General features: G+C 45.9%; 1 protein-coding gene across 2 annotated transcripts in view; it reads left to right on the forward strand.

Moving 5' to 3' along the window:
• The window catches only part of Sdk1 (sidekick cell adhesion molecule 1), a 967,445-nt gene that overhangs the window by 694,303 nt on the left and 258,908 nt on the right, over positions 1-14,234 (forward strand). The window contains exons 8-11 of one of the 2 annotated variants that reach the window (XM_085837397.1): positions 3,768-3,851; positions 8,358-8,552; positions 10,206-10,322; positions 11,508-11,675. In XM_085837397.1, coding sequence (XP_085693523.1) covers positions 3,768-3,851; positions 8,358-8,552; positions 10,206-10,322; positions 11,508-11,675 — 564 coding nt within the window. The remainder of the gene's footprint in view (positions 1-3,767; positions 3,852-8,357; positions 8,553-10,205; positions 10,323-11,507; positions 11,676-14,234) is intronic. The other variant, XM_085837398.1, reaches the window with a different exon arrangement.

Genomic DNA, 14,234 nt, shown 5'->3' on the forward strand with positions numbered 1-14,234 from the left:
ACCGTCTCCATCCCCAGTCATGTGCCACTGTGCACTCCTCAGAAGCCAAGAATATAAATAGCACCTGGGCTTCTTAGTAAATTTTTTATTGCCATGATAAGACACCACAAGCAAGACAACCTATTTAAAAAAAAAAAAAAGAAGAGAAATTTATTGGAGGGCTCATAATTTCAGAGGATGAGTCAGTGACCATCAGGGCAGGGAATGCGGTAGCAGGGAGCCACAGCACTGGAGGAGTACCTCAAGCTTACTTACATCCCCATCCAGAAACACAAGGCAGAGAGAGCCAATTGGAGGGAGGGGGCTTTTGAAACCTCAAAGTCTACCCTCAGGAACCCACCACCTCTAACAAGGCCACACCTCTTAATCCTTCCCAAACAGTTCCATCAAGTGGAGACCAAGCATTCAAATATATGAGCTCGTGGAGGTGGAACATTTCTATTCAAACCACCATACCATGGCTCTGGAGGTGCTGGGAGTCCTCAGGATGGGTATATGTTCTCAAGTGTGTCTCCTATTGGACACATTTCAAGGGAACCACACAGAATGAGGACAGCCACTTCCAAGTGACATACAGCAATACTGCTTCCATAACATTCTTGACATGAAAAACTAATGAAAGTGGAGATTGGTCCTGGGCTAGGCACAGGGGCTAGGGTAGATGGCATCTTCACGATGAAGGACCATTCTGTGTTCCAATACAGTATAGACACATGACCCTGCATGGTGACTGTGGTGCATGGAACGAGGCACAGGTGTGTGCACACACAACCAGAAGCATGAAGGAGCAGTTAGGATCAACTCTGTTGACCATGTGGCTGACACCCTGTAGGTGGCTCAGTATAGGATGGCATTACCAGTAGGGTGATTATTGTAGACCCAGACCCAAGAAGACCCAAACCAGATCTATACCCCAAGGCAACACTACAATAAAGTCTAGCTCAATGAACCAGTGAGTTTCCAGGTTACTTGTAGAGCATGTGTGAGGGGTCACTTACAGAAGCATGGTTAACCCCAAAGTAGCCACCTCACTAAATAGCATGCTATCGTAGATGGCAACTCCTCCGTGGGCCACACAAATGGAGTCCCCACTTTCATTAACTTTCCACCTGGTCTGGACTCTGGCACCTCCCAGAACCAGGCAACCATGTTTAGCCAGGAGAGAATTATATTCATTGATCCAGAAGGTGCAGGATGGTGTGGCTGAAATCTCAGATAAGGGTCTAAGGACCTTACATGCCTCCTCCTTCTACGAGGGAATGTCAACCAGCACGTGAGGGTCTCTGGGGGAAGTCACAAGGGCTTTGATGAAGGTGGTTATAGCCGTTATCCCAAGAGGACAGAGTTCCACAGGGTAAACCGAGGAAAAGATATATGGGCTCCTCCTGTATTATGACTTGCAAGTGCCTGAGTCTGCAGTTATCTGAAAATAGAATGTTTGACAGAGGAAATGGAAACTGTAATTAATCACAAGCAAATGTTGATATTTAACTTAATTTTTCCCCTTTTGCCCTCACATCCCTTTAATCAGAACATGATGGTAGCTATTGAATTTAGCGTCCACTGATGAATACGGGCCATGACCTGTTCGTAAGGTCCTTGACAGGCTGCACCGCTGTGGAGTTGGAACATAAATAGTACTGCTAGCGTTACTATTGATTAGAGAGACGCGTCTGAGCAGGGACTATCTGTGTGCAAAGACCAGCTAAGAAAGGGAGGACTTCAAATCTTTACAGCTCGTCTCCTGGCCGGTCTATACACACAAAACTCCTATCAGAGGGTTCTGCTTCTGCCTAGTGAACCCACTGCCACCTCCACAGGGCACATGGGGAGTTGGGGCAGGGCTCCTGCTCAAGAGGCCCAGGTAATTGCAGAGTTGGTACCCACTTTCTGTCCATTCAGAAACCTTCAGTCCTTTCTTCTTGGAACTCATGTTTTCATCTCTGTTCCCCTCTTTAGGTCCCACCCTGGTTTGTGGGTTTTTTTTTTTCTTCTTCTTAAGATGTAGTCAATATAGAAGACACACCAAGCCTTATTATCCACATTTAACACTATTACAATGAAAAGAAGATGTCTCCAGAAATTAATTATCACGCAGAAAGTGAACACCAGAGCCTTTGTCATCGTGATAATGAAGTATCACTGCCGCCTTAATGCTCCTGAGCCCGGCCATGCCTCTGCTGGACTCTGCTGAATAAACTGGGGGAAATGCTGCAATTTACTCTCCAAGGAAACTCATTGTCTAATGCTGCCACCATTTCCTCTTCCCCAAGCAAGGGGGAGGCTAGAGAAAAATGCCTGGGAGTTTCCCTCCCTGCCAAGGATTGATGAGAGTCTCTGCCCGTCCTCCTCCACCTCCCCCCACTATTATTTTGCATTCCATCGAAGTATTAAATTTACATTTTGGAGGAGAACTGCTAAGACTTAAAAAAAAAAGTTAATAGGCTGCGCTGTTCCGTGATATAGACCTGGCCCCTTGTTATAGGGCTATTCAGCATGCCTCACGGGTGGTGTTTAGTTTAGGTACGGAAACAAACTAGCCTCCGAAGTACTGTGCTGTAAATATACCTTTATGAAGCTCTTGGGATGCCCTTTCTAAAATGTGAATTAAGATATTCCATGATTTCAAGCCCATAAACTGAGAAGTAGCCATCGCCCTGAGTGGTAATTTGCTTTCTGAAACCTTAGAATATAAATCACCTTTGCCTGCTGCTCCCCAACTTTGAGTCTGTGAGCGTGATGGTGACTAACGATGATGTAGTTAGAACAATCCTGAGAGCACAGACTGAGGGCTGGGGAGGCGGCTCCATCAATAAAGGACTTGCTACACATACATGAGGACCTGTGCTCCAGCTACGGCAGTGCACATCGGTAATCTTGGTGCTAGGGTAGAGGAGAGTGAGACAGGAGGATTCCAGTCTAGCCAAATTGCTGAGCTTCAGATCCCATGATAGATGATGTCTCAAAAAATAAAATGAAGACCAATTGAAGAAGACACTCGACCTTGACCTCTGGCCTATACACACACACAGACACACACATATACATACAGACACACGGACACACATATATACATACAGATACACGGACACACACACATACAGTTATACACACAGACACACACACAGAGACACATGCACAGACACACAGAGAGACAGACACACAGATACAGAGACACAGACACACAGACACATACATACACAGACACACACACGTGCATACACAAACACACACACATATACCACACGGGGAGAAAGCGAAAGAAAGCTAAAGCAAAAGAGAGAGGGAGAGACAGAGGGAGAGGGAGGGGAAGGGGAGGGAGAGGTGCAGGAGGGAGAGGCGTGGGAGGGAGAGATGAGGGAGGGGAAGGGAGAGGTGGGGGAGGGGGTGCATTAGTTATGTTCTCACTGCTGTGATTAGAACTTCAGACAAAAGCAACTAAAGGGAGAAAGGGGTTGTGTTGCCCACAGTTCCCACAGGAGCAGGCAGGGAAGCCCCAGTGGCAGGAGCAGAAGGCTGGGTGTTCTGCATTGCATCCATACAGAGAGTAAACAAAAAGTGGTGTCTGGCTACAAAGCCTCAAGACCCATCCCCATAAGCTCACTTCCTCCAGCGACTCCCTCTCTTAGAAGTTCCCCAACCTTCCTCCACAGTGCCGCCATCTGGGAACCATGAGTGCTCACATGCTCATGAACTATAGAGGACATTTCACATTAAGGCTATGACATGTCTTTACTTAGGGGTTGTTTTCTTCTCCTTGTTTAAAGAGCCACCATATTTCACTGCTGAGCCAGAGAGTCGGATTTTAGGGGAAGTGGAAGAAACTATGGACATCCCATGTCGAGCCATGGGTGAGTATGGGAAGTCCCAGATGGGGACCTGTGGTCAATGACTGTGACTATCCACAGCAACCTTTAAGTCCTTCTAGGGGGACAGGGAGCATGAAGTTTGGGAATATGGGACTCAGTAACCAGCCTGTGGTCTTGCTGAAGTAAGTCATTGTGAAGACCCCGCTTCTTTGTTTGTCTATAACATAGCCCCGGGGTGGCAAGATGTAATTAAGAGGGGAGAGAAGTTTAGGAAGCTCTTACCCCTGGTCTGCCCGAGAGACAGAGGACACAGAAGACCCTGTGACTCCCCCTCAGGGCCTGGGTTCCCCAGAGTATGTGAGCCTAAGACCATGGCTCTCAGGAAACCCATCTTCATCCACCAGATGATAAGGATTGAGTACCATTTTTATTAATAATTAGTTAGTTAATTAATTAATTAACTTTTAAAGACAGGCTCTCAGAGAACCCAGGCAGCTTCAGACTTGCCCTTGATTGACCTTGATTGAGCACTTATTTGAGCTGCCTGTCTCCACCTCTGAGTGCTGGGATTATAGGTGTGAGCCACCACACATGGTTTATGCAGTACTGGGAATGGAACTTGGGGCTTGTAGCATTCTGCTGACTAAGGTATATTTCAGGCCCCGTTATTAATTATTTTGAACAGGAACATTTCCTACTTTTCTGTCCTTTTAGCTCTGGGGCAGCTCTCATGCTTCACAAGCCATTGTCCCCTCCTCCCTATGGCTCACCATACCCATTGCCCTGTCCATGGACTTTACTATATGGTTTCACAGGGAGTTGCATAATGCTGCCCCTCCCACCATGTACACACACACACACACACACTACCGGCTTTACAAGGCAATCCGTTACCAAGACCTGTATAGATGAAAAGGCTCTTTTCCTGTCTGTTTAGATCTGGCATCATAAAAATAGTTCTCCTTCTCTCACTAAACGCTGGAAGGGAAGCTTTGCTTTTGTGAGAAACAATGACCCCCACTTTGTAATGAGAGTGCTGGAGATCCAGAGTAGCCAATGTGAAGCAGTTTATTTTACGACTTGCTAAGTCTGGCATCAGCCTATAGAAAAAAGTCCTAAATTCCCTATCCAATTGGTTCAGGATAAAAAGCTTTTATCTAATGGATGTCCTGTGGCTGGAGACTCCCTCCTTTTCTGAGCTGTGACTGACTGCTAGTGACTTATCTACCCTAGCATGAACTGGGAGCACCTGGACAAGAGGACATAGCAGGGGACCCGGGGCCTCCTGCTTGTCTCTGCCCTCTGATGAGCTTTAAAGGCACCTCATACTGAAAAACAGACCAGACTGAGATATTTCTCACACTACCAGTTTAGTGACTGTCCCAGTTTCACAAGAGAGATGTTATCTCTTTACACACAGTTGAAATCTTTCACCAGAGAAAGCATGGTTAAGTGTTACACTCAGAGCCTCCAAGATGAAACAAGTTACAATATTGGAAATTTGTCACCAAGTGTCTGGCATGTAGAAGCTGCTCACCAAATACTGGGACCATTCAGCAATGCAACAGAAGTCCAAAACCCAGTCCATGGCCATGTGCCCCAGCACAAACTCCTGCCATGACACTCAGATACCTCCAAAAGCTAATGCCTAGGACTAGGAGCAGATTCATCTCCCTGTATTCAACCAACCCCACCTTCAGCTCTGAAATGGGAGCTGTGGGGCTCCCAACAGCTCTTGGTAAACGCAGTCGCCTCTGACCAGAAGTCCCTTCCCATGATTTATATCAGACCTCTTTGGCAGAGAACTTGCGGACTCTGGTCCCCACTCCTGGTCACCTCATCATGGTCATTCTCTAAGCACGCTGTGTTTCTGTTCTCCTCAGTCACAGCTCTGTTAATGCAGCCATAGAGGAGGACAGGAGAAGGATGGGATGGATGCTGAGTAGAGACACTTCATACTGTGGTGGCCTTGCCCTCTTTCCCCTAGCATAGCAGCCTCTAAAGTGTAGCTCTGAGGGTGAGAAGCTATGTGAAGTCTGTATTTTAGAAATAAGTGCATTCTCTACTGCACGGCTCTACTACGGTGGGGCTTACGGTTCCCACTTGACGTTAAATTGCCCCTAATAGAAACACTCCCACCCTCCCACGTAGTAACTATTATTTTTCAGTAAATGACAATCTCAACATTCTCCCTCGGACAGGAGAAGGCTCTCTTCTTCATAGAATCCCTGCAGGGTAAACTGTTAAGCATAGACTTGTAAATGTGTATTGAACAGATCTTCCGAACAGTGCTCTGCCATCATGTGATTTACAGCTTTCCCCTAACTCTGGCGAGGAGACAAACCGCATGGGAGGTGGGGGTGGAGGGACACCCCGTGAGAGCTACATCATGTAATCGCCATTATGAGGTTTTACATGAATTGCATATGCTTTTACCTTGAAATGGGTTTTAAAAAGTTGTCCTGATTTAATGAGAGGTGACAGGAAACGTAATTAAGGGAAAGGACTGCCCAAGAACACATCATCTGGAAATGCTCCCGACATTAGCTCTATTCATTCAAATGGGCCTTCTACACCCACGTACGCTGACATCGAGTCAGGGGTCTGCGTAAGCCTTAGAGAATCCTGGCAAAATGTGCTCTTTAAAACTTTAATCCATTTTATAATGCCAGGCCTGGAGGCACGTGCCTGTAATCCCAGCACTTAGGAGGCAGAAGCAAGAAGGCCAGCCTGGCTGTGCAGCAAGATTTGTCTCAGAACCAACCAAAAAAATTCATTTTATCTAAGGAAACTGAGGAACAAAGGCACCTAAACTCTAGAACTAACTCTTTGTATCTTCTTGGGTTCCCATGCCCGCTGCATTTCTGGAGTGTGTTATGTCATACGGGTTTGGGCTGGTTCTCTGTGGAGCCTCTTGCACACCTAGTTCTCACTTTCTGGACGGGTGTGGTCTTCTTGAACTTGGGGAAGGGCAGAGATATTCCCCAGGAAGCTGTCTTCCCCTAGCTGTGCACAGGTTTGAGTGAAGGGCCTATATGTTCCCTACCAGACTGGGTTGCCCCAGGCACTGAACTGCTGTGGTCCACCAGCCCTGGACTATGTGAACTGACTGCTGCCATGGCAAAGAAAGGCTTCAGAAGTCCACATGTGCTACTTAGGTTGCAGGCAGTTCCCTCCGTATACCCCCGAGGTTATGAAAGCCTGTCTTAATGTCCACATTGGAAGCCAGGTCTTGTCTCTCACAGAGATACCACCACACGGGGAAGGGGATACTAGGCAGGGACCTGGGTTCTGAGCTTGTCTGGTCCTCTAGTCCTCTAGTCTAGTACCCTGCCATGTTTTCAGCTTACTCAGCTCTTGGGGGACAGGTACAGGGCCTCTTGCACCTCCTACTTCTTGTCATCATAAGGATCTGAGGGACAAAGCAAGTTATTTAGTGTCCACAAGCTGACACCTCACATGTCCCTCACTTCCTTTAATCAGGGTGTCCCTAAGGCTTGCAAATCACTCCCCCCACAGTATAGACTTTCCTTAAGGCCATTGATAACCACCAGCTCATTGGATGAGGCGGTGTTTGAAGTGGCCTCAGCTTTGTTATTGACTGTAGTAATAAGTACCTACAGTATCCACAGAGCCTGTGCTAAGTGCCTGGCAAGAGTTTTATATACAAACCTGCCCAATCTTCACTGCCTCTGAAGTTATATTAGCAATTTGTTTCATTGCTGTGACTAAGTATCTAATAGGCTGAGAGGTCAGTCCATCACCACAGGGATGTGGAGCATTAGGAACTGATGGTCACATTGTATCTACAGTTAGGAAGTGGAGAGAGGTGAATGCTGGTACTCAGCTCATCAGGAACTGATGGTCACATTGTATCTACAGTCAGGAAGTGGAGAGAGGTGAATGCTGGTACTCAGCTCATCAGGAACTGATGGTCACATTGTATCTACAGTTAGGAAGTGGAGAGAAGTGAATGCTGGTACTCAGCTCATCAAGAACTGATGGTCACATTGTATCTACAGTCAGGAAGTGGAGAGAAGTGAATGCTGGTACTCAGCTCATCAGGAACTGATGGTCACATTGTATCTACAGTCAGGAAGTAGAGAGAGATAAATGCTGGTACTCAGCTCACTTCCTCATTTGTATTCAGTTAAGAACCCCAGCCCTAGCCCTAGCCCCAGCAATGGTGCCAATTCTTCCCACTTGGGTCCACCCAATCTAGAAGCTCCCAATGACCCTAGACCAGCATTCCAAGCAGGGACAGAATCATATACATCAATCCTGTCCTAAATTCAAGGGCAGTTACAGTTGAAATCTTTCTAAATGGGTGGAAACCTAGGGCCATAAGGTGAGAGTCGGGAGGACCCCCGGCCATTGCTTATTCCTTCTTCCTCTTCGGACCTCTCAGTGTGGGTTTCTTCTGTAAGATGAGGGGCATGTCCCCAATAGATGGGGTGTGGTCCAAGAAGACTGCTTCAGAAGACACTTAGTCTTTCCCCGCCTACGGAAACCTCCCGGAGTGCAATGTTCCTCTCTGTTCCTATCCAGGGGTTCCTCTTCCCACTCTCCAGTGGTACAAAGATGCTGTCCCCCTCAGCAAACTCCAGAACCCTAGGTATAAAGTTCTCCCCAGCGGAGGCCTCCACATTCAGAAGTTGAGTCCAGAAGACTCTGGAATCTTCCAGTGCTTTGCCAGTAATGAAGGAGGAGAGATCCAGACTCACACCTACCTGGATGTGACCAGTAAGTAGCAGTATGGCCAGCCTTCAGGTCAGACAGAGCTGCCCCCTCTGCTCAGACACAGGGTGGCAGTAGCATCCTGTCAGCTCCTGAGGTGAAAGGACAGGGCCCTGTGTTGGATGAGCGGTGAGATAAGGAGAGTCATGGCCTTTGAGCTTTGCTCTTTGAGGCTGAGTTGTCCAAAAGAAAAAAAAAAAAAACCTACTATTTCAGACAAGAAGAAAAATATTTCCATTTCCCCCCCGTCTGGACAGAATCAGAAAGACTATCGGGTAGATAGTGTATACTAATCTTTTCCTTTTGATCTTTTTTTTTCTCCATTAAAAAAAATTCATTCTCTACTTTAGTTTTATTGAACAATTATAGTTCTTTTGTGGGCTTCTTTTATTATCCCATTAGCAGAAATACCATGGCACCCTGTCTTTGAAAAAATAAAATAAAAGTACAGGTTCTCACTGTATCTGCGGGTTTTCTTTCTAATCTCCCGCAGCTGTAACATTGTTCTTCTGAAATGAAATGGAATTTAGCAGTTACAGAATTGCACCTTTCAAGTTTGCCCTTTTAGTGGCAAAGTGCTGATATTGCAGATGTGAGCACCATTGGGGAGTGTGGCTGTGTATGTGTGCATGCATGCATGTGTGCGTGTGTGTGTGTGTGTGTGTGTGTGCATGTGTGCGTGTATGCAGAATGGGACTGGTGATTTTCGGTAGTGTATTAAGAGATGGCCAAGTTCCTAAAATGCATGTGTGTATTTTGGTAAACTGTCACTGTCCTTGACCCCCTTGCTAGGAGTTACATTTGTCCTCCACACCAGAGCGCTGGAAACCAATCTTGCTCTGAGCAGTAGAAATAATATTGGGTTTTGATACTAGAAACTGAATTTGCATCCATTAGAATTATTTAAAACCTACCTTCCAGCTGTGGCCAGGGTGTTCTGAAGCAGAGATGACCAGATAGTTTGGGGTTGTGTGTGTGTGTGTGTGTGTGTGTTTTCTTTGAAGGGTCTGGTAATAGATGTTGTAGACTTTAAGGAACATGGTCTATGTCACAGCTACAAAGCACAGAATGCATGCCTGTGCAGAAGGGTATGGGAGTGTATCGAGGATAGCTGGATCACCACCGCCACCACCAACAACAACTTCTCCTATCTTGAGGAAAGAGGCAGGCGCCTAGTCTGTCAAACACTGGTACACAGGCTGCATCTTATCCCAGCATGCCCCTGCCGTATTTCTTTTATACAGGATTGAGCAGCCCTCACACTGCCTACCTGTCCCCACGAATAAAAAGAAGCCACAGCATGGAACAGGAGTTCTTAACCATATATGTCAGCTCTCAGAATGTTCCCGGGAAGTGTAGATGTGTCATCCTGTAGTTGGCACAGTTTGTCACCTAAAGGACAAAGACAGTTTCTGTAGATAAACATGCTTTCTGGGCCCCCGGAACTTCACACGGGGCTTCCACTTCCCTATAGACACTAAACAAAAACAGGTGATTCCTGGGAGATCAATAACACTGGGTTGGAGCCACTCCAGAATGACTAATGGTTTTGACATAGTAGCCTTCCCTCTGATTGGCCCTGCATGTTCTGTGTGACACCAGGCAGGCTTCTCAGAGGTGATGCCACAGCTCACTGTTACCTCTCCCCTCCTCCCACAGATATTGCTCCTGCCTTCACCCAGCATCCAGTGGACACCACGGTTACTGACGGGATGACGGCTGTCCTGAGGTGTGAGGTGTCTGGAGCTCCCAAACCTGCCATCACATGGAAGAGAGGCAGGTGGCTCTGCAGTGGCCATGGCTGCTGTGGAAAACACTGGAATGTTGGCTGATTTGTTTTCCCTTCTCAGTCACTCAGGGAAGATTAAGTAACATTTATTGAATACCTCTGACAGGAACTAGATGCCAGGGTGCAGTGTGAGTGAGTGAGACAAGTGAGCCCAGGCTTCCAGAAAACTTGGGGACTGGGGTCCCTAGCACCCCTGTGTACCAGGTATACCTGTGCAAAGATCTGTACCTGTCATCCTGGAACAAGAGAGGCAGAGACAGGAGATCCTGGGGGCTTGTTGGCCAGACAGTCGTGCCCAGTACGTGAGCTTCAGTTCTCAGCTGTAAACCTTGTCTAGAAAGAAAGAAAGAAAGAAAGAAAGAAAGAAAGAAAGAAAGAAAGAAAGAAAAGAAAAAGAAAAAGAAAAAGAAAAAGAAAAAGAAAAAGAAAAAGAAAAAGAAAAAGAGACAGCCTCTATATATATGCACACCATTTACATGTGAACCTGTGCATATGCACATGTGCATCTACACACACACAAATATGCACATGTAACCCATACACTAGTGGTTCTCAACCTGTGGGTCACGAGCCCTTTGGGTAATTAAATGATCCTTTTATAGGGGTGTACAGCCAACAGGAAACACGGGTCTCTACATTAGGATTTATAACAATAACAAAAATACAGTTATGAAGTAGCAACAAAAGTGATTTTATAGTTGAGGGTCTCCCCAACATGATGAACTCTATTAAAGGGTCACAGCATGAGGAAAGCTAAGAACCACTGCTGTACACATACAGTTTTTTTTTTTAAATCAGCAAAGTCAGTGGGAGTTAAAAGGTAGTAATAACTGTGTAAATATGACTGTCCTATACATAAGCCCTCAGTGAGGGCCTCTGCCTGCTGGGGTCCTGAAGATATTAAGCCCTGGATGTGAGGTAAACAGAAGCAAACACCCAAAGGCAAGGATTCCATACACAGATCCTAATCTGTTTAACAGACTCTCACAGGGCCAGGCAGCTAGCATGTTCCTGGTATTCACAATCCCCTCAGTGATGGTGGGAAACCCGCTTCAGCCATTTTGCACCCAGGATGCTCCTTTTGCAAGGCGTATTCTCCTGCCTGCTGCCATCCTCCCTCACCCTCCCTGCCAGAGGCTGCGCCTCTAATGCTCCTCTCTTCTGCTCTTCAGGGAACCACATTCTGGCCAGTGGCTCTGTCCGGATTCCTAGGTTCATGCTGCTGGAATCCGGGGGGCTGAGGATAGCCCCCGTCTTCATCCACGATGCTGGAAACTACACCTGCTATGCAGCCAACACGGAGGCCTCTGTGAACGCCTCCGCCATGCTCACCGTGTGGAGTAAGGACCATTCTCTGAGAACCTCCTGTGAACTCCGCGCTTGTCTCTGCATGATCTGTGTCCCAGGGATATCAATACCCCCCTTAGATTTTTCTCACGTAATCCAAAGAAAGTGATTATTTTTTACAACTAATTTATAGAAATCTGTTGAGTAATTAAATTTTCTGTTTCTGAAAGAATAATTAGGAGACGTATCCAGAGATTCACTGGGGCTTCAAGAGCTGTAACAGATCGACTTTTTAAAATCAGTAGACGTATTATACCCGGTTGGCTGGGATAGCTAAAGTAATGTTTTGATTAATTTTATAAGAAAATTGAGTTAATCATTGATATCCTAAAGAAAGTATTAGAAGTCTAAGGAGATTGCTCCATCAATAAGATACTTGGTCTGCAATTATGAGTTTGGTCCCCAGCACCTACATAAAATCAGGAACACACTTGTAACCCCAGTGCCATAGCAACAAAGACAGGAGGATGCTGTCTTACTGGGCAGCCTGTCTCATTGTACACATCTCTGGGTACATCTCCAGGTACAGGAAGACACTCTGTCTTGTGAAATAAAATGGCCTCCACATGCACACATACATGTGCACATGCACACAAACACACAGGAACATGTGTGCACACACAAGAGCAAGTATTTGTTCTATACCATCTGATTTGTAGCTACATTAGACAAGGATGTTTCTTGTATAATAGAAACAAACAGTGGGAGCGTCCTTTGTTCCTCCAGCTTTTACCAGCCTCAATGGTAGGTCACTGGTTCTTGAAGTACAGAGAGAATTGCTTTTTGTAACATGACGATCTGAACACCAAATGTTCCCTGCCTCTAGTGTGTAAGTGCTCTTTCCTCTTGTTACTCCAATCCACTTTACTAACAGCTCATTTTTCCAACAGAAAAAGCCAGCACACACTGATAATCTCTGTAAGGGTCTCTGGTGAAAGAGAAAGTTCAAATTCACTCAAATAATATGTGAAGATGCAGTCGGTTCTAAAGACACAAACACATGTACATATACACATACACACATGCATGTGCACATACATATACACACATGACCACACACACATGACCACACATACACACACAGAAGTACATGTACACACATGCATGTGCACACACATTTACACACATGTATGTTACACACACATGACCACACACACACACGTGCACAACACTTTCATTCATATATGGCATATTCTCTCATACCATCACTGTACATTTTGATAAATGACCCTTTTAATGGAGTTGTTTTATTTTTTTTTTCAATTATATGTATTCCTGGGGGCGGGGAGGGCAAAGCAAATATGTATATGAATATGGGTGTCCACAGAAGCTGGAAGAGGGCTTTCAGTTCTCTAAAGCTGGAATTACAGACAGCTCAAATGGGTGCTGGGAACTGAACTCAGTTCTCTGCAAGAGCAATATGCATGCTTAACTACTGAGCCATCCCTCCAGCCCCAAATAACCCTTTAAAATATTTTATTGGGTATTCTTGAAACACCAGAGGTTTTATTTTTAAACTTATTTAAATTCCTGCAATATTGACAAAATACTAAAACGGAGCTTTTGTTACGTTTGGAGGTTGGAGTCAAGCAGAGGAACGTGCATGGGGGACATAGCTCCACATCCACAAGCTTGTGGAAAAGGAGATAATGAGGTTTGACTCTCCATAGATCATATTCCAGAAACTTCTGTGGATCTGTTGAGGATCAAAGTTAGGACCGTGCTATGTGACACTAAGTCAGCTCAGTGCCCAGTAGACTTACCCAGGTTTCTCAGTCTAGCTGTCTCTAATCATCACGTGGCCTCTCGTAGGCAAGACTCAGGAACTTTTCCTGAGACACAGCTGACAGGTCACTATGCTGGGCTTCAAGTGAAGCCCCGGAACTCACAAGTTTTAGTTCTGTGTGTGGTCATAGAGTGGGGTCCCCTGGCTTCTGTGTGGCTGACTGTGGGTTCTGGGGTCCTCAGTGGTGGGACAGCCAATAGACCCTGTCTCTCACCAGCAATGTGGTCCTGGGCAAACCCCACAGGTTTGCTCTTGTGATTAAATCAATCAGCACAAATAAAAGTGACTTTCAAAGTCACAGGGTGCTATGTGAACACTAGGAAATGTTAACACAATAATTATCTTAGCAAAGAATATAGATTTTATTTTTTCTGCTATTTTTTTTTTTTACTTATGTGTTCATTTACAACATGGGATTAAACCTAGGGCTTCCGCCGTTGAGCCACATCCCCAGCCCTCTTTTTACCTTTTGTTTTGAAATAGGGTCTCATAATGTTTCCTAGGCTGCTCTTAAACTTAGCTTGTAATTTACAGGACATGAACTCACTCCACAGCCCAAGCTGGCCTTGAATTTGTGATCCTCCTGCCTCAACCTCCATTTCTACTCTGCTTTGAGAATCCAGACTTCAGGCTAAAGAGACAGCTCAGACAGGCCAGTGCTTAGCCTGCAAAGCTTGAGGGCCTGAGGTTGATCCTTCGAACCCACACAGAAGAGCTGGGAGCAATGGTCCATGCCTATTATCCTATGATCATGGAGTCGGAGGCA

The sequence above is a fragment of the Mus caroli genome, unplaced genomic scaffold (genome assembly GCF_978045245.1).
Source record: "Mus caroli unplaced genomic scaffold, Mus_caroli_1 scaffold_4, whole genome shotgun sequence".
NCBI classification, from domain to species: domain Eukaryota; kingdom Metazoa; phylum Chordata; class Mammalia; order Rodentia; family Muridae; genus Mus; species Mus caroli.